The 21,598-nt window shown below is 39.4% G+C and overlaps 2 protein-coding genes across 2 annotated transcripts; one reads left to right on the top strand and one right to left on the bottom strand.

Moving 5' to 3' along the window:
• Nucleotides 1–82: 82 nt before the first annotated feature.
• On the bottom strand, nt 83–11,847 carry ddah2 (DDAH family member 2, ADMA-independent). Its single transcript, XM_085148193.1, has 6 exons — nt 11,506–11,847; nt 10,090–10,689; nt 8,218–8,406; nt 6,406–6,525; nt 3,345–3,488; nt 83–867 (listed from the first exon to the last, which is right to left on the bottom strand). The coding sequence occupies exons 2-6, from the start codon at nt 10,387–10,389 to the stop codon at nt 748–750; spliced, it is 873 nt and encodes a 290-aa protein (XP_085004319.1). The 5' UTR covers nt 10,390–10,689; nt 11,506–11,847; the 3' UTR covers nt 83–747.
• Nucleotides 11,848–14,808: 2,961 nt separating this feature from the next.
• LOC146493027 (uncharacterized) lies at nt 14,809–21,303 on the top strand. Its single transcript, XM_085148847.1, has 3 exons — nt 14,809–15,566; nt 17,298–17,417; nt 19,468–21,303. The coding sequence occupies exons 1-3, from the start codon at nt 15,515–15,517 to the stop codon at nt 19,677–19,679; spliced, it is 384 nt and encodes a 127-aa protein (XP_085004973.1). The 5' UTR covers nt 14,809–15,514; the 3' UTR covers nt 19,680–21,303.
• Nucleotides 21,304–21,598: the final 295 nt, after the last annotated feature.

Raw genomic sequence — 21,598 nt, 5'->3', positions numbered from 1 at the left:
TGAAAAAACTGGATTTACACTTTTTTTAGCCTGATGTACCTAAAGAACTGGCAGTTGAATTACACAGGAATAAAAGTACCACTAAAAGTTAGAAGCTGGATTTTAATATTTCTACACTTGGGACAAATTCATACACCGCAAAGCTAAATCATATCTGAATCACACCTAGCAGCTACAGATGGTCTGCAATTTAAAAACAGTTAATACCCAAGTACTGAAATGTGGATATGAAAGCTGTACACTGTAGTAAATGTGGGCACCAAGTCTTAGGTTAGCCAAGAAAACATTTAAAGGGGACTATCACAAGCAGTAATGTTAAGAGACATCAAATTTCTAGAAAGTAGACGTAATGCCCCTTTACTGGATCTATATTACATCAATTTGGTGAGAAAAGTTCAAAAATGCTGGGCTGAGTGTTGCCTTTGGTTTTTCCTTCACACTTTGGTCTAAAAAGGTATTGAACATCTGCACATATACAGAATGAAACTTGCAGTGAAGACTTTCCTGTGGGGTTACTGTTTTACTTTGGTGGACTGTGAAAGAGTTGGAACAGTGCAAAACTACAGCTTCATTTAGTGGTTTCATGAGTAGATTTAAGGACATTGTGCAGCGCTGTTCGTTCAGCAGAGGGGGTAGTGGTGCAGTAAATCAGGTGGCTGGTTCTGTCTCAAAATACTGCACATTAGTATCACTACCCCCACCACTGCGAACACCTGTAAATAAATGCTGAGTGGCGTGGGCGTGTTTTCAGAAATATGTATGCTTTCTGTTGACAAGGAGGCAGAGCGAGGACAGAGACGCTCCCAGCTTGGAGGCCTCGCTGCAGGCTGTCGGCAGGAGGGTGTAGTCCTGCAGCTTCTGAAAGGCCTGCAGAGAGGAGAGAGGAAACAGTTCAGTCATTCAGACCTGAGCTAGTTGTTACAGACTACACTGCAGGGAAAACTGAAAGGAAAGGAGGAAGGAAAATTTGCTTCACTGGCTGGAAGTTAGAACAACAGATCTGACTCATGAGTGTCAGCGACTAAGAGTCTTAGATCTACATGACAGTTTTGATGTTTCCTTTTTCTTTAGAGACCAAAACAAAAAATTTTGATTTATCAAACTCATCTAATGATTTATTGCCACGCTAGCGTTATTTGCCACTTGCATTTCCCCCCTGATGAGTTTCCCCGTTGTCTGGATAACATTTACATTTCTTGATGTGATTTGTACAGTGTACATTTCCAGCAGCAGGTCAGCAGCATGTGACTGTAGGCCTTTTTGTAGGCCTGTGCAGAACCAGCACATGCACCTCTCCTTCTGGTCAAGCTGTTGGCAGCAGTGACAGCTGATGAACTGACCCCTCAGCCAAGCTGCATGCTCATCTTCAGCTGTGAAAGCAGCCAGGTGCATATACACACTAACAAGTGACATCATTTCAGGACAATATGACTTGGCCTGGTTCCACAGTGTTCTACTGAAAACAATTAGTGATTCCAATAAAAGATCAGCCATCACAAAAATGCACAGATGTGCATCTCAGATTAAATTGAAGGGTGTGGGAGTGTTCTTTAAGAATGAAGTTGTTTTTTAATCTGGTGTACAAAGATAATAGTCTACAAAGATTGTGTGATCCTATTATAAGATGGTTGTAGGACAATATTGGACATTGTGAAATTTTTTAAAATGCAAAATACTGACTTGAGGGCAAACTGCTTGAAGGGAAATCATGCAAAAAGTTATCAGTCTTTAAAGGAATTGTTTGCTTTTTCTTTGTGAAGTTTCTCTCATTGTGAAAAATCAAAGTTTCCAAATGTTCAAATTAACTCCTGTAATTGTAAGTTCGGTTTTAGATCTCGCCTGATATAATTTTTAGCAGTGGCGCACAAACAGTTTCACAAAATACAATCATTATTTTACTTCTAATTATATAATTTGCCTCAATCCTGAAACAAAACACAAAAGTATCTGAAAATGCTGATTTATTCTCACTATGCTGGACTCAGCTTCTGTCCTGCCACCTACTTACATATTTAACGGGTCAGCGATGGCACCGTGAGCGGGATATCGACTTCACTAGTCTCACAAAACATTTCAGCTCTTGGAACCACAAGCACAACTGTGACCTTCAACTGCAATGTAACGAGTAAAGAAATGTGAAAAAAGAAATCTGTTCACATCCCAGATCTTCTTTAGAGAACCTTTTTTGTTGAATGATCAGTTTAGAGCGAGTCAGTCACATATAGGTATGTTTGCCTGGATTAACAGAGGCGTTTTACTTCCAGGTGGTGAAGCAGCACAAGAGACAGAGGCAACATATGAATTACAGATGCATTAGGCCTTAAAAGGGATAATCACTAATAACAGACAGATTTATAAATCATAAAAGCACTTAGGTTTAACACACAGGACCAATCACACAAAGGACCGGATGCACACGGTTTATTACAAAAAACAAACAAACAAAACACGAGCTGGGAAAAAATTTGGGGCAGATATCAAATTTCTTATAGGAGCCTGATGGTTGATTTTGATGTGTGATACAATGCATCTGTAGATCTTCTATTATATTGTTGATGCAGTGTGGCTTTGATGTTAATGCTGTTGCATTTCCTTTTATTTCTGTTTTATATTTATTTATATAATTTTATTTTATTTTTATTTTATTTATATATGTTTTATATTCTGTTTATATTTAGATAAAACTAATAAAAACCTTTGATCACACCAAAGAAAAAGCCATGTGTGGTGTAGTGCAAACACACGTGAATCTGCAGCAGTGCTAGTTATAAATATTTGATCTTGGGCGGTAAGTTTACTTCACTCTTGAAAGAAGCTGAGATTCTCCCACAGACTGTTATCAGAAACACACAAGCTAATGACTGCTGTTTAAAGGGAACTGGAGCTGATGATCTAGCTTCTTTTATGTGGAGATGGTGGAAAAAAGGAAGGCTAACATCTGAAAACCTGAGTCCAGCTATCATTTGTACTCCTCTTCCTCCCGATGGAAGCTGTTAGCAAATATTTGTGGGTTTATGCAAGCACTCAAGCGACCGAGTAAAGCACCGTGAGACCTTAAAGCTCACACTGACAGTATTTAAAGCTGTTGGATGAGCATGCATGCTTATGATTACTGAACATATGATTCAGTGTTTATGTAGCTTAATTAATACAACAAGGAGATAAGAGCCAGAAAAACTGCCAGAGAAAAAAAAAAATCTGTCAAACTATAACATAATGAAAATAGCAAATTACAGGAAAACCTATTTATTGCTATTAGCACATACATGAACATGACATTATACCGCAATAATGTGCAGTTTATTAAAAAAAAAAAAAAGGAAAAAACACTCTGTGGTACTCACAGAAACGCTGTCAGGGCATTCGTCTGCTGGTCGGTGCAGCAGGAAGTCCCGTTTGGACGGACCTTTGATGTAAATGCAGTTTGCTGCCGACTCCTCTGGGACGGTGAGCACATCGTAGTGGTGATCAGTCAGCTGTTCCATCATCTGCAGACAAACACGCACATCCAGCATTACACACAGTCGCCAAGCTCCAAGCCAGCACTAATGACATAAACAGATGTGTGCAGTTCAAGTGAGGATGGAGAGATTATATATTTATGACTCATAATGAAAAACTGTATTGACCATAGAGAGATGTTGGGCCCTGCCTAGCACAATGCTTTAAAATCCTTGTCTTAAAAAGGTTAATTTTAAATGTTGTCATTTCTCTCTTTACATTTCAATAAACTGAAAACCAGCACAAAGGCTTGATCATCATGATGCTTAATATAAAGTCCCCAAAAAATTAATTGAAAAACCCTTTTCATCAAGTCATGTAATCTTCTGGGATATTAATCTGGTCAAAGTAGATGAAGAGTTTGTTAATCAGTTTCAGCTGCTGTTGTTAATGTAATTAACATAAGGTGCACTAGATAGGCAACAATGAGACAACCCCCCTAAACATGAAGGATGGTCACTCATTTCTTTTCCACTAGTTCTCATCTGGCTAAAGTCAGTGTCACTGAGTTCATGAGGTGGCATGAGGGCCCAGCATCCTCAGGCCCTGCCTGGCACTCTGGAGAATGGGCAGGTTCACCCCGAGTACATGTGACAGACATCAAAGGGTCTGGAGAAGATGTGGAGAGCATTCTGCGGCCTGTAACATCATTCAGCATGACTGCTTTCATAGTTGGCCAGGGACTAACAAAAAGGGAGGGATGCACAGACCGGCTGGCAATGGCACTCTGACTGCCATCAGGTACCAGGATGAAACCCTTGGGAACAATGTCAGACTACACTGGTGCAATGGGTCCTGGGTTCCTCCTGGTGCACGATAACGCCCAGCCTTATGTAGCGAGAGTATGCAGAAAGTTCTTGGAGTAGGAAGGAATTGATATCATGCTTGCACTGTCCCTAATCCAACAGGACACCTCTGGGACATTATGTTTGGGTCCATCTGATGCTGCCAGGTTGCACCTCAGACTTCACCAGGAGCTCAGTGATGCCCTAGGAGGAGATCGTCCAGGACACCATCCATTGTTTCATTAGGAGCATACCAGACCTTGTCTGGCCATTAGAGGTGGGAATCACCATACATCCCACGATACGATATTATCACAATACTTAACGCACGATATGATATTATTGCATTTTTTAAAAATATTTTGCGATATTCAGATTCTGTACATAAAGGTAAACTTTAGCAATATTCATTTTATCTAATATCAAAGTCTCACACTCAGTCTTTCTCTCATTTCAGTTGTATTGTTGACAAACTGAATGGTTTGTATTACAGTCTAGTCCAACTTAACTGAATGCAACCATCTGGTACAATTATAGCTATTCTAAACTATGTAATTTATGAAAACTATGCAGCCCCTTCAGCAACTGAAGAATTTGGAAGTAAATTAAAACAAAATATTAAATTAAAATAAGTAAACTGTCATGTTTATTGCTGCCCAAAAAAAAAGTTAAACACATTTGGACAGTGAAGGAATGTCAGGATTCTTGCTCAGAAAAAGGATCAACATGCTCTGAAGTCAGAGCACAAAAACCATTTTGTAACAAAATATCGATTTCTGCTGTCCCTGTATCGATACATTATTAGCAAACAAAATATCACAATACTACACAGTATCGATTTTTTGCCCCACCCCTACTGGCCATACTAACTACTGAGTACCATTTTGAGTTGGTATGAAATTATTTCAAAATAGACTAGCTAGCTGCATAATTTTTTCACTTTGACTTTTTCTTTTGAAAGGGGGGGGGGGTGTCTGAATTTAGCTCCCCTGAATAATGCTAATTATTGTAATGATTCATAATTATCATTTCCATTAAATGATGTGGCTTCATTTCATTCCCAACACATTACCCAGTCCATATCAATCTGGCATGACGCCCCGCAGTTGAGATCTAATGTGCTTTCAAAATGTGACTAATTTTTTAAGTGGTGCATTTACAATTAAAGTTGAAAATGGCAGCTCTAATTTACATCAACCTCTCAGTGTTTTAGGGACACGAGTCATAACTGCATAAACTGATGTGTCAAGTAATTTTTAGCTGTTTTGGACATTACTGAGATCAAATTTATTAGTGTTTATTATGATTTCTCACAGACTTCTTCCTTGATCAGATGGAAAGCCATCCTTATCATGTATAGCATCTTGCAGTGCTGTTCATTGCCCCTTGGATTTCTTTTCAAAGGTGCAGCTGTCGCAGAGGATTGTGGGTCATTGCTGCTACAAATGTGGCTGGATAAAGCAATACATCCAGGTGTTTGTAATCACACCAAATAGTATCATGATGTGGAACCATCCTTTGTTTTCTGACTAAACGTAGTACCAGGATCAGGGATTTCCAGCTACTGAGACTGATCACCCCTCATATACAGCCGCACAAGCTGTTGCTCACAGCCATTTCTGTTCCTTTTAGGCAGAGCCTCCAACTTGTTTGTTATAAGGTCTCCAGCACAGGCACACAGACATGCTAAATGGAAAGCTATGTAGCCTGTGTAAACAAACTGGCATGAATAGATGAATGTGCAGGGTCAGCTGGCAGGCTGTCACACCTGGATTTCTATAACACAGTCAGCAAACGGACAAAAACAAAACTTTAATGATTGAAGTTAAATATTATGCTCACTTCCACAAGTTTTTAGCCTTTTATTCTACTACTACTATTATTATTATTATTATTATTATTATTATTATTATTATGTGTTCAGAATAATCCCTTTTCATCTCATTCTGGACTTTTAATACAGGTCTTGAGTTAATCCAAATAAGCAGGCAAAAATCCTATTTTCATAAAAGCTACAGGGAGTGTTTTCTCCTTGGTATGTGCTTTTCCCTCAATTGCTACAATGCCACAATATTATTAAGGAATTACCCTTTGGGAAACAACACACACACACACATACCCGGAGTGTCTTCTTGGCCCCATCACTGTTGCTGAAGATGATGGTGTTTGGGCCTCCCATGGAGCAGATGTTTTTCAGTCGGGCTCCATCACAGACGGGGACAGTCGACACTGCAAAGTCCTGAACACATGTGGGGTTGAACGGTTACCAAGCATACTGGAAACTTCTAGAAGTTTCCAAGCAGGTTTGTTTTGTCATCACAGGTGTAACTAATAACATTAAGATTGGCTTTTCACACATCCCAGTAACTGATGCCACGACTCCAATCGACTCCTAACTTACTCTCACGCTATAAAGTGGTTCCATCTCTGCTCTACACACTGTATATGTAAGGGTGATATTTATGAACGAAAGTTAAATGGAGCCAGAGTGACTCCTCTGAAACACAACACTGATGAAATCATCTCCTGGTTTTCCCCAGTCCCCCAGTCGAACACTTAAACCCTCTCAACCGCTGACACCATTTCACGCCACACCCCCACACTCCCACTCTCCCACACCCAAGGGAAGAGCAAATTCAACTCCAAAATATGCAAAATATGTGTGTGTGTCAAACAGAAGTGCATCTATAGTTCTTGAAAAGAGTCAATACTAATGAGCAGCTCGAGCCCAGCCCGAGTGAGCACACTGTGCTGTGCAGCGCTGTGATTATTTGGGCAGTGGAACAACCTCATTCATCAGTGTTTATACACAAGAATTCCCCAAATGCAATTCAGCAAATGGCCACCTGCTCACATTGGCACCTGGGTTTCATCTCCAACTGTAATCTTGGCACCGAGGCAATCTTTGTTGTGCAGGCTAAAAATATAAACGCTATATTTTAGTTAGTTGTGTATTGATAATCTTTAGTTGGGCTTTTATGGAGATACACAGACATACATCGGTCCATACTAAGACACTTTTACTGTAAGGCAAAGATAATAACATGTAGCAGTTGTATATAAACGCATCAGGATATAAAAAAAAAAAAAAAAAAAAAAAAAAGGGAGTGAAGAAAACATGCTCAGTGCATCATGAGAATTTCCCCCAGCAGCCTGAGCTATAGCAACATAACCCGAGGATTTGATCTAGGCCTAACTATAAGCTTTATTAAAAAAGGAAAGTTTTCATCTTAAAAGTAGAGACAGTGTCCGAATGCTTGTAGGTTTGTGAACCAAAGGCAGAGAGGACTCAACCTTTAAAGTTTCTCTGATGTATGCCTTCCCTCTATATGCATTTTTCCTTTTTATACCTAAAAATCAATCCCACTACGCTATGTGGAAGGATCCCTCAGCTTGAGCTGTAATCATGGATGCACAGGTATTATTTACCTTTAGTGTATAAAAGAGGCATGACACACCTGGATTATCTAATCTCTGGTGACGACCCTACACTAAAGTCTTCCTTTGCATTTTTAAGTTTCACATACTTTAATTAACTGCTCTTCAGTTTGAGTGAATTAACAAAGAAGCCAGGGCCAAATCCTCCAGTACTGTGCCACACACTGAAATGAATTAAAAGTAGCCCTAAATAGAAAAGCTGTCATAAACATTTTTGTTCAAATGACATCTGACATGATAAACTACAGCAGCGGGCTGCAACAAAACACTCAATGGATGATGCAGCTGTGCCACGTGTCAAAATTTGTTGACTGACATCCCTTTTAAAAAGACGACTCTGAGGCAAAAATGTCAGATTCGGTTAAAAGCATGCCGCCCTGACTCCTCAAATCAGAGACAGACATGTGCCTTCATGACAGGCAGCCCCAAACTACGGAAAGTTTGAAAAAGCTTCCTCCTGCTCACTGTACCCTCTCCCCTCTATAGCCCTTACCCTGAAGGTGTCTGCCAGCACCTCCGCCCCTCTGCGGTTGGTGTGGGAGGAGATGCCGACAAAGAACTCCCTCCCAGTGAAGAGGATGTCGCTGCCCTCCAGCGTGGCCCCCACAGAGTCGCCCTGCTCTCCGTCCATCTCTACCACAGTCAGGTTGAGCTCTGACATCACCCTCCTCACCACCTCCACCTGAGGAAGGAATAAACTAGACTCAGTACGAGAGTTGGAAGAAAGCAGCTCAGGCAGGTTGTCTCCGTGTAACATCATCAGTTCTGTGTTTCACTGGCAATTAATATTTGCAATAAGAAGCTACAATAACTATTTAAAAAAAAAAAAAAACCCAGACTGTCAGCTGAGCATTTTAAAATGTGCTTAAAAAACAACAACTGTCTAATAAAAGAACATTTGCGTATAAATCCAGCTGTTGTATAATTTAGTCACTCATTTACATTCTGATTACTGTTCAACTTTAAAGATTTCTTTCAAACAGCTGAGCTGGTTTCCCTCCTCTTGTTAATCCAAGTCTCTCTTCCTGCCATCTTAGAATAAGTGGAACTGAAACTGCTGGAGTAAGCAGTGAAACCGTTGCAAAACCAGATTTCTGAAAAATCATTTAAATAATTCTCGATCAGTTATCTTGGGTTTTTTTTATCATTTGTGGAAGCTACAATTGTAAATAAAAACTACATTTAGATTAACTGTGCAACAGAACAACTCTCTTATCATGTTATGGTGACACATTTTGCAATACACGCGACACTGCAAAACAACGGGGTGCCAGTAGTAGAACATCTGGGATGTGTTTGAGTGTCTACCAATGAAAAGGTTGTGGGATCGATCCTCCAGTCTGCTTGCTGAAGCATCCTTGGCCAAGATACTGAACCCCAAGTTGCCTCCAATGCATTCACTCGAGCGCGAGTGTGTGAGAATGGGAAGAGCTTATGCTTAGATAAAAGTGCTGTATTAATGTAAAGTAAAAGTCCATTTACAACCAGATAATACATTATAATATCTGGAACTAAAGAAGAAAAATACTTCCAAAAAGGAACTGTGCATTTACTGTCATCCACAGGGTCTGGGTGTTTATCTATTAATTTATTTTAATTAATCAGCTCTTTGATTTGCTTCCTGGCTTTTGTATCATGTTCTCTCCGAGCCATGTTAAGTTCCACTCTAAGAAACATGTTAAGAAAACATTAGGACATTAAAAAACTGTAAAATGGTGTCAACACTTATTAACTGGACAGGAACCATTTGAACAGCATCATTGTTGATAAGTTTCTTTCCCTAAAGCTTTTTCCAGCAAACCTCCAAGTAGTTTAGGAAAAGTACAAACTCTGCATTTTCCCCTACATATGAAAACATTTTGGCCGTCCTCTAAAGGAGATTAGACCCCCCCCCCCCAAAAAAAAGCAACAGCACTGTAATATAATTAGTTTTTACCATTTCTCTTAAAGTTGCGTTTTTAAGTCAGTCATAAAATAAGATTTCGTTTATCAAACAGCCAAAAATAATAGCCGATGAATGGACTCGTAGCCAGGAAAAACCCTGTGAACTAACTACAGAAGTATAACTGGAACTTTGGACACTCCCAATAAGTCTGGCAGCATCTAAAACACCAAAAAGAAAACCAGTATCAATCAACTAATATCACTGTTGCTTAGAAACATTGTTTTCAGGAGTCTAATTTTATATGTCTGAAAGGCCAATGATCATAGCAACAAGGAACAACAAAGATCAGTGAGACCATGTGACAAACAGCCCATACTATGTTTGTCAAGTTCATTTTTATACCGTACTCATACAAACCATTACCCAATACTACATAGAAGATTAAGTGCACTCTGAAAGGCTTCTTCTATGCTGCATTACCTCACTTTGTCTCTGCTGTTTGAAGGGCCTGGTGATGAGCGCCGTGTCTCCCTGGATGACAGCCACATCCTCTATCTTCCAGCTTTCTGGCAGCTCGGGGTCAGGGGGGATCTCGATCAGCTGCAGGCCCACCTTCTGCCTCAACGCTCCAGTCAGGCAACCGAACTGACGCTGAGCTTTGGCCAGGTCCACCGAAACCTCCCCGTTCTCCTGGCTGTCCCCTGCTTTCTTTCCAAAGGTCTCTGGAATGCCCCTCACCACAGCGTGGGTGAAATGGCCATAAGGGCACATGTTTGCCATGGTTTCAATAATGTGGTAGCAAATATTGGGGCTGTGCCAAAAATCTCACTAAGCTGACTCTGCCAGGAGAGGAACAAGAGGCAATAAAAGGATGTGAACGTTTATGTGTTTCTGGTCTCCTCTCTCGCAGTCTCGGTATTATTAAGACGCCGGAGGAAAAATGCTCTAAACTAAGCTAAGCTTGTGAAGAAGTAGATCCAAGAAGAGAATGGGAAGCATCTTCAGCCTGGTCTTTGCCTCTTCTTTAATTAGGGACTTCACCATCTATTATCCCAAACATGGGAAGCAAATACTACCAGCCTAAGAAAGAAAAAGATGGATACATCAAGGCCAAGGCAAGAACAAACAAAAATATCAATTTCTATAAAACATTAGAGGGTCACATCCCTGCCTACATGCTTTCATTGGCACTGGACTAAAGTGAAATATGGTCCTAAAAATCTGTAATTTATTTACTCTGTAGGGGAATAAAAAAATAGTTTATCCCCCATTAAAACATCCAAGGACAGCTGAAATAATACACAGACAAAGAGCACGGCTGAAAGGAGACAAAGGAGCTTTGTTCAAGGTCAGATTATAAGGAATCATTATTCAATAGCCCTCCAATATGCTGCAAAGCCTCTTCATATCTGGCCAGTGGGTTAGATTTGGGACAATTGCCCTTTTATCATCTTCCCTGTAACTGGCAGGAGTCGCCCACGGCGAGCTGCACACAGGATGTTTCTTAAATCTGCTTCATAACTTATGCAACAAGTGCTGGGCTTTGATGTTCACTTGACTTTGGCTGCAGCACATGGAGAATATTAATGGATACTTGAACACCGAATATTTACAAACTACATTATAATCACTACTTATATGTTGAATTTTTCTACCTCGTATAGCTTTTGTTTGAGTTTTACCAGCTGTATTAATCAGTACAAACTTCAACCACAAGCAGAACAAAACATCCTGAGGCTGTGGGGCTGCAGGAGTGCACCGCCCCAGCAACTCAACTCTCTTCCAAAATACTTTTCATGATGTTCCCCATCTTTCTTGAATCGGCAAAATAACAGCAACACCCTCACCCTGAGTCGCACAAATAACAAACAGAGCTCTACACTTAGGCCAGCTCACCTGTTTTAGGTCCCGGGTATCCGCTTTCGTCGCCGTTTTCCCTCTATTTTAATTTAATTTCCAAAGCAGCCGAGTTCCCGTTACTCTCCAGCTCCTTTCTCTCTGCCGAATGGCTATCGCGTCAAGACGGCGAACGTGAATTGGCATGTTTCCGTGGCAAATTTCAAAATAAGACAGCATTGGTTTACCTGAACTGTGTCGCGTCGTTTGTTCCATATTGAAACTGCAATACAAAAAATAGCGCGCGATAAAATAGCGCGCGATAGTGTGTTTACACTATGTATACACTGTAACTGAAAAAAATAATAATTTGCCAACGGTCGTGCTCATAGTTTTTAACGCCACCCCCAAGGTACTTCCGGTTTTATTTTCGACTATTGACGCTCACGTCCCCCACCACCTCCCCTCCCCATCCCCCACACGTCCTACCCGGATTCAATCAGCGGTGATTTATCGCAGGCGCTGCTGTTCTGGCGCTTGCACTTTTAGTGGCAACTGCACTGCAAAGTTACTACCGTTTTAATTTAATTTACACTGGCTTCGAGTTCGTTAACAAAACATAATTTAATTTGTTTGAAGTTAATATAAACATATTCTTAATTTGTGAGTACATTTGTGACCGCCGTTACTGTTAACCTACGTAATTGCTACATTTAGAAGACTTGTTCAACCTATCTGGTGTTACTAACAAATGCGTAATTTAGACTAGTTTAATATAACATTAGGCGGATGTCTTGTTGAAAAATGTCCAGAAAATTCCTATTTTTGCCACACTGGTGCTCCTACGCATTAAAACACGGAATTAAAGTCAGGTTTTTCTAGGATTATGGACTCCCCCTTTCCCCCTCTCCCATCCCTGCTGTAATCCTGATGAATTGTTTATGAAGGGTCAGGCTTGTGCTTTATATACAAATATAAATGTGGTCTGTCTGAAAGCGAATCAAAGATTTATATGCTGAATTACTGAGCCATCTTTGTTTTTATCCTCCTGACATTTTACTTATTTACTTATTTATTTATAAATAAATAAATAAATAAAATAAAATAATCTGGCTTTCCTCAAAGTGGGTCAGTGATGTGATTGCTGGATTAACAGGTTGTTTTTCGGAGGTGGGGTGTCAAAACTACCCATGATTTGTGTTTATAATTAATAATCCAGTATTTCTAAAGAAACTGGTGATGTTGAGAGGTGATGTAAACATGCAGGCCTTCTGTAAACATGTGACTTTTCTGTCTAACAAGGCTGCACAATATTTCCTTCTAGTGACTAGATTGAGTTACTGCAGGAGGAGGACCAGGAGCCAAATTTTCTGCTGCAGCGAGGAAGACGAGGGAAGCTGCAGGAGCTCGTCTCCGGTGTGTAGAAGAGGCTGAAAATGAGAACCTGGATGTAAACGGCAGAATGAATAGATGTAAAAAAGGGTGGAGGATGGGAGGTAGAGGGCACAGACAGACAGGATTAAAGAACACCATCTGTCCACTGAGATCCTTCAGCCAGGACACACAAAAAAACATCCCCATCAAATGCAGGATTAACACTGTCTGCACAAACATGAATGGACTCAGTTGTGAGTCACTTTAGGCTTGTATTTTTAAGTTTTACAACATGAATGCTTGTTTATTTGAACAAAAGAAAAGGACCTTTAATCCCATAATACTTTTATTTGGCACTAGTTCTGGGGATTCTTTTGTAGGTTATATGCAAATCATTTAATGAAGACACAAATGGACAGAAACAAAGTCACACCAAACTCCATGCAAAAATCTATTGCTTTAGCAGCAAACATACATGCCTCCAAAATGCATCACAGGTAATAAACTCTCAGTGTCATTTATGCCTCAGCAATGCCCATGGATTATTTCTGCATACAGTATTGCATCCAGACAAAAGTAACTGAAAAAATACAAGAGAAATGAACAAAAACCTCAATATTTCCAGGAAGATTTTTTTTAAAGCGTGTAATTAATCAACTTGTAAAGAGCTTATTCAGTCTGAGCCCACTCATTTTGCTCCATCACAAGACTTGCTGTCAGCAGACCGTCCTGCTTGCTGCCCTCATGTCTCCCATTATGCCCTGAAGGATAATTTGTTTAAACAGGCTCGCTGTGCAGCTCACTGACCCGCTGTCTCTGAGTTGCTGGCTTTCTCCCTCTGTTTGTCTGCTGACTCTTTCTGCAACGTGCTGACTTTATCGGTGCTCATCTTTTCTCTACAGCAGCTGCTGTCTCATGCAGTTACACATAATGTCTTTTCTTTTATAAATGGCTCAGATAGAGGCCAGAATTTCTAACTAAACAAAACTGGCACAAGAATAATGGAGCTTGATGACAAAGAGTATTTAACAAAACAAAATCACTAAAAACTTTAAGTTTTCACATTATATTTCTTAAGAAACCCTTTACCCCCTTTTTATTGCAGTTTTTTAAAAAAAATTTCTAGCAGTTGTATGTTAGCAAACCGTGCAATTTATGACACTGCACATAAAAATAGATTACAACTTGACAGGAAAATTAGGCTTTTAAAAAAACCTATTTATACACACAAGTACAGCAAGAAAACAACCAGTTTATAACTAATTATATCCACACAATAGTCCATAAAACTGATTTTGAGCTAACTAAATCAGTCCTGCAGGGTTTTATTGTGGGACCTGCATTAACTGTGAAAAACATTTCTAAGATAAGAACTCTCAGACAGCTTCCTTGTGCAATTAAAAGTAGCAGGCAGTTTGCTAATCATCAAATGGACTTGGTAACTGATCATCAGCAACTGTAAGCATCTCTACAAAAAGCTGTTTTGGCAGTTTGCTGGTCTGTTGGTCAGGTGTGTCAGAATTTTCCCAGGAGTGAACGCAGAAAATTCACCCCAAGGTCAGAAAACCCCCACAAATTCGAGTCCTGACTGAGGACAGCACAGTTTAGGTTTGCAAAGTTACATCTGAACAAATCAAAAGATTTCTGGATCAATGTCTTTGAATCCAGAGTGGAAATGTTTGGCCATGATGCACAGGGTCACAGGGTCATACTAGTTGTGAAGCATGGTGGTGGAAGGATGATGAGTTGAGCTTGTTTTGCAACCCAACTCTTCTATATACCAAAGTATTAAAGTAGTAAAATATGAGGCCATTTCTCTGACAGCTAAAGCTTGGCTGAAATTGGGTTGTGCAAGAGGACAATGATCCCAAGTACAACAGAAAGGCTAGGTTTCCCAATGGGTTCACCTGAAACCTTGGCTGATGGTGACCCACATTTGTTTTCACACCTTGGCTCGTGTGATATAGGCGGTTCATTACCCTCTTGGAGGACACTCCTATAGGGCTTAAAAATCTGGGACTCTTCACCATTTGCTCTTAGAACTGAAGAAGCTTCTCGACGAGAGGTGAAATGTCTTCAACAAAATTAAAGAAGTCCAGACGCTTTACTTTCCAAGCTCCTTAGACAACAGAAAGGCTAAAAAACAAAACAAAACAAAACAAAAATGAATCAAGGTGATGAAATAGCCCAGTCAGCGTCCAGACCTTAACTTGACTGAAATGCTGCGGCAGAACCACAAGAGAGACAAATGCCTGCAACCAGCAGTCACTGAATGAATGAGTGGAGATGTTGTTCTTGTCAAAAGCTTCCTGAGCATCGTTAGTAATAAACACTCAACAAATACACGATATAACTCTTCATTTTCCCACTGCCTGTAACCATGCTGTCCACAATTAACTCTCCAGATTGAATTAGAAGTTTCAGGGAGGAGTCCGCCTCAGGATCATGACAGCACAAATCAGCAAAGACTGAGGGAAAAACTCAGGTGACACATGGGTGCTTGCAATATAAAGAGGCACCTTTTATCAGATAATTGGAGACATAGAAAGAAACAGAGATGAAAATGAATGTAATTTGCAAATGAGCTGGGGGACGCACCACATCAAGTAGTTAGGGAGTCGTAACGCCCTGGGACAAGAAGTGTTTAGAAAAATCCAGCTCGAAACATCAACCAAGGGACTTTTAAGGAAGCATCATGCCTCGTTCGCAACTTTTAATTATTCTCATGTGTTGTCTTCCTTTGGCAGGTATGTAAAAACATTCAATTGTCTTCAGGTGCTTTTGTAATGTAAGGGAAAAAAATCAAATACTTTTAAATACTGGAGATCCATTACTCAAGTCAGTGAGAGGGACAAAGTCTGCAAAACTCTGTGATGTTTAACATTTTTCTGCATGCACATTTGAGATTTGACTCTCTTAAAGCTGACATATTTTTAATGCATTGCAGATCTCCTGTTACAGGAAAAATGATTAATGATGGACGCTAACATGCTTGATTTGATGAGTTCAGGTATACTTTTCACATAAAGAGAGTTTTATCCCTTTAATTAGGAAGCTCTTGTGGCAAGGAAATACGACACAGAGGAGATTTGTAGAGTATGCTTATATTCCACTACTGTAGTTTGATTCAAATAGGGTAGATTGTTGAAGAAATCAGTTCAAGTAAGTTCAGTATGTTGGATTTGTAGTGTTTTTAATTTTTCTTATGTGACTGGTAAACATGAAATAAGTCATTTAGTCCAGTACACATTTTGTCTAAGACTTTGAAAGTTCAAGCACTTTTTCTTGTTTTTCAGTGGTGGAAAGTACAAATTTAACACGGTAAATCGAGCAGTTATTATATAACACTTTTCTATTACACGGTGTTTTATACACACTCCAACAAAGAGCAACTTGGGTCAGTATTTTGCTCAAGGACGTTTTGGCACTGAGACTGAAGCAGCTGGCAATCAAACCACCAATGTCCCAGTTAGTAGATGGCTCACTGTACCTCTTGAGCTACAGTCACCCCATAACACACTTACTTTAGTTACAATTTTAGTTACATATTTAAACTTTATCATACACAACATGTGAAAAGTTTAAAAAGTGCTGACTTGAGTTAAATGTAAAATCTACAAGTACTCTGATATTTTTAAACTAAAAGTGAATTATAAACAAACATTTCATGTTTATTCTCCAGTGTCAGGCTTTTTGTTTCCAAATGAGTTTGACTATTTTAATTTAAAGGTTACTAGTTTTACTCATAAATATAAAACAAACTCAAAATTAAACATTATTATAACAATAACTTACTCAACTACAAGTGGACATCTTTAATCGTATACTTAATAACTCTGGTAAAGGGTGGTGCCCGAGTAGAACATGCAGAAGGAAGGACACATGACTTCTGCTTACTCTCTCTTAAAGCTGCTTGCTAATGTAATTTTACAGTGCGCTGTTTGCACATTTACATTTGTTGTGTACATATCGTACACTTGGAAATACGAAAAGTAAAGAGAGTGTAACCTTTAACCCATTTTACAGTGTTTTTACTGTTGTCTTATGAATAGAAACATGTTGGCATCATAAAATGTATAGCTTGTAAATGAAAAGTACTTAGAGTTTCTGTTATGACAGTTGTCTGCTGAGTCGGTGATAGAAAAGCAATTATCAGATGTTGCTGCAGTGCAGAGAAGCATAAGTTAGAAGAGAAGTTAAAAAGTGTCTCAATTACAAAGATATTCCACCAGGGGGCACCAACAAGTCTATTTTTCAACATCAAAATATGCATTCATCTTCTACGAAACAATTTGGCTTCTTTTGGAAACAAACATAATTGCAGTTACTGTTAGTTCGAAAATATCATCTTTCAGAACCAAATCCTTTATGTTGTGACTGTCAGCTGTTTTTTTAACAGTTTTAAGCTCTTGTTGTTGCAATCCCTGCCAGAGCTGTACAGCTGACAGTGCCTAACAACCACTGTTTTTGCCCCTCAGCCTGTTTGCGCTGTTACACCTGTATGTTTCCATCCATCTCTCCTCTGGACTGCTTAAAGTTTCCTGTGGAGTGTCCAGCTGGCCAGCGCTGCCTCTCCAGCGTAGCGTCAGGAACACGAGGTAAGAGCCAGATTTGTCTGCATTTATTAGATTAGATTAATTTCAGTGAGTCTCAAGCATGATGGCCACAAACTGGAAAATAAAGCCTTATTTTATAAAAGATTTGTGAGAAACATTTTTAGAAATGCACATTACAGTGAACAGACAATAAAGACGCTATTAGGACCAAGTCTAAAGTTCTTTTTATAAATCAAACCTTTCAGCTTGTGGTCACCGATCATACATAAACTATACAATAAGGACTGTTTCATGTCTTTGTGGGCTGCTCTTTGAACTGCTTCTCAGGGCCTTGTCTTTCGTCAGGTACTTAAATGTGAAAGAAGAAAGAAGAATGACTCAACCTTCAAACTTCTGTACCATTTTCTCATCAGGCCGGTTGTCAGCTCAATAGCACCCGTGATGTCAAATTATGTCTAAAAATAACACTCCAGGCTATCTGGGTGGGGCAAAATGATCATCATGTCTCATCAGGGGACAAAGTTCCCACAATTACTCTCAGTTTTCAGTATGACTAATTTTAAAACAATCCCAGTGAGGAACTAGTTAAATTTGCTTGCCTGATGAAGAGTCTGAATGAATAATCTGCTGTCTCTTGTTTTACTGTACTTCGTTCTACTGCAGTTTTTGGACTCTGCTATGCTTTCTGTTTATATCTTGTTGTTTTTTGAGTTTTGGATTTCCTACACTCACTGGCCACTCCACTATGCACATCTTGCTAGTTCCTTGCTTTGATCTCCTTTTGCTGTTCAAACTTCCTTAAATCTCTGTGTCATAGATTCAGCAAGCTTTTGGAAAAATACCTCAGGCATTTTGGTCCATACTGTCATGATAGCGTCGCACAGTTGTTGTAGATTTGTCGGCTAAACGTTCGTGATGAAAATCGCTCGTTCCATATGAGTAATGTGAGCTCGGTGTCATGTTCAAAAACCAGTTTGAGATGATTTGATGACATGGTGCATTATCCTGCTGGGAGCAGCTATCAAAACATTGGTACACTGTGGTCATAAAGGGATGGACGTGGTTAACAACAATACTCAGGAACAATATGGTGTTTAGACAATAATGAGCTGGTAAAATATCTCCTACATTACTGCACCACCGCCAGCAGCAACCTGCCAGCAGCAACCTGAACCATAAATACAAGGAAAGATGGATTCCTTCAGTCTAGCCTCTGGTCTCTATAAGGCATTTTCACCCAGAGAACTGCTGCTCACTGAACAATTGATCTTTTCCGGCCATTCTCTGTAAACCTTGCAGATGGTTGTGTGGGAAAATCCCAGCAAATCACCAGTTTGTGAAACACTAAGATAAGACTGCCTGGCACCAACAACTATGTCACTTACTGCCATGCAATTGGCTAATTGGAGATTTGTATTAACGAGCAGCTGGACAGGTATACCTAATGAAGTGTCTGGTAAGTCTATATTGCTAACATCCAGGTGCAAAAAAAATCAAGAAGTAAAACTAATCAGACATTCAAAGTTTTCTTTGCTTTCACTGTTTTTGAAGCATTCATAATGTTAAATTTAAAACGATCAAAAAATGTATAAAACACAATACACTTCAGTATCTATTTAAGCATAAACACATCCTAACATCTCAATTAGTCATGATTCCATTTATGTTATATAACAATTAATTGAAAAATATATTGGATTTGCTGAGAAATGAGGATATAAAACGTCATTCTGTTATTTTGGTGGGAAAGTTTGACAAAACAGATTTATGAATTCATGAGTTCTGGCTGAATGCATGCTTTGTTAGGTTGTTGTGACCTTTGACGTTCAGATTTTCACAAAATCAGATCATCCTTGAGTCCAAATAGATGCAAATTTCCAAAACTGATAGACTTTTGGAAACATAATACTTAATCAGTGCGTCAAATATTTTTTTCTCGCATTCGACACTTGCCGAGTGAACTATTCCTAAAAAGGCACAGTGTCCTGTGTCAAGAACCATTAAAAGTGTAGAAAATGGATTGAATGCTCTTTAACTTCCATGCAAAAACTAATAACAATAATAATATCCTTCTACTCCTCTGCTCTCACAGGCCCACTACAGCTGACGTTGTACGAAAAAAGCTGCGCAGTTGCCTCCCAGTGCGACGTGAGTGGAGAGAAATACACGTCAGGGGTCTCCTTCAACTACACCAACGTGTGCTGCGATACCGACCTTTGCAACAGTGCCGTGCCCGTTACTGCCCCCAGCTTGGTGGGAGTGGTGCTCTGCCTGCTGCCTGCGCTCAGGCTCCTGCTGGCCTGAGCAGCAGACGAGACAATGCAGTCTTATCCTCGATAAAAAAATGTTTTTAAAAATGAAACACATCTGTCACCGACTGATTTACTATGAAGATATTTTATTGGGACATTAATAAACCCTACTTCGTAAGATGTTTAAAGTACAAAATATATTTCAGCTGCGCTAGTAGTTTGCCTTGATCGATGATTTAAGCCTGTTGATTGTGTGTCCACACTTTTACTTTTGATCCAGTGGACTTTGAAGTTTAGATGTTTTTGACTACATGATGGCAAAACGAGTGGAAAAAAGACAATAAAAGGCTAAAATAGTAAAAGATGGTTAAGAAACATAGCAAAAAGCACAGTTTGGATAACAACGGACATGGATGACATATATATATATTCTTAAAAAAAAGTTAAAACAGTTAATTGAGAAACAAACTATGCATTTAATGATTTGTCTAATTTAACATATTAAGTGGTCCCTGAAATTACAACAAGTCCTACAGTCTTCCACACACGGAGAGAAGAAATACTACAATATATTAGCACTAAAATTATTCAGACTCTGTCCCTTTAAACATCATTCCACTTTAAAAAATAGATAAAAATCCAACAATTCAGTCAAGTACAATGCATCATCTACTTGATCAATACCAAGCATGTCATTGCGAAGGGATTACAACCTCTGTAGAAAAATAATTGACTTTGCTCCCGCTGTTTTTCTAATAAAGTGTAACTCAAGATTGTCTTCTTAAATCTGCTTAAATTGCACTTAGGTTTATTTTGTCAATGAGTTTCACCCTGATCTGAGACACACAACGAAGATGTTTACAGCACAAACTGTAGCCCGGTCCACACGTACACGGATGTTCTTTTAAAACTGGAATTTTTTGCTTTTGTTCAGAAAAAAATCGTAACACAAAAATGCAAAAAAAAATATGTCAAGGGTGCTTGACATAATCGCAACAAGTGACCCTAACTGTACAGGAATGCTGGCCAATTAGAAGCCAGCCTGTTGTCAAAAAAGGAAATAAAGGCGCACACCTTTTCCTCCTGTTTCCCTATTGAGAGTCTTCACTGTGGACGGAGGTTTTAAAAAGCTTCCATTTAAGTTTTTTGTGTGGAAAAAAGGGAAAAAACGCAACTCAAAAACTAATTTTTACTACTGCACATGTAGACAGGGCTCATCCCTGAGAGCTCTCTATAAATGTTAGTTCATTATTTCCTTCACAAGCTGCTCCTACAGTCAGATAAGGCGTGCTGTCCAGTAGTTCCAGTTCCTCGCAGCGAGTTCATTTCAAGTCACTTAAACAGGATTTTCAGACCAGAGGACTTCCTCCCACGAGTGGATTAGTCCACGGGGCATCTCTGAGGACACAAGGCTTTTAAAGGATCAGGCTGGTTCAGGTATATTTTTACTGTCAGCAAGTCCCATGAAAACACTAACAATGCATTTAACCTACAACCGGTTACAAGGCCAAACTTTTTTGGTTTCTATCAAAATGTAGACGACATATGGACAGGAGATACTAGCAGTTGATGTGGTGCACTAATCTCAAAAAGTAAATCCACATAATATTAATGTTCAGACTCTATTTATATCAAGCTGGTTGTTTTATAGCTGTAGCTATGTTGATGCTTGTCCTTCCCCTTTTTTAAAAAAAATGTCCATGTTTAGCATGTTTTATAGCACTTTAACAGGCTCATGGTAACTGCAGACTATTAAAAAATGGATGTAACTTCATGGTCTGAAGAGTGAAACCAATAGGGAAGTGCCTTAAATGGCCACCCTTTTTCATGGCCATTGGGGTTGGACTTCTCTGGTTGAAAAGACCACCTATGGGGTAACAGCCTTTGGAGTTGTCCTGTGTAAACAGTTTCTGGAAGAGCTTAAATAGGCTGAGTTACTCATTTTGGATCATACTGAATAAGAGAGAGTGG

Source organism: Neolamprologus multifasciatus, chromosome 22 (genome assembly GCF_963576455.1).
Source record: "Neolamprologus multifasciatus chromosome 22, fNeoMul1.2, whole genome shotgun sequence".
NCBI lineage: Eukaryota > Metazoa > Chordata > Actinopteri > Cichliformes > Cichlidae > Neolamprologus > Neolamprologus multifasciatus.
The sequence above is the reverse complement of the archived record's forward strand: the minus strand, read 5'-3'. Positions and strand labels throughout refer to the sequence as shown.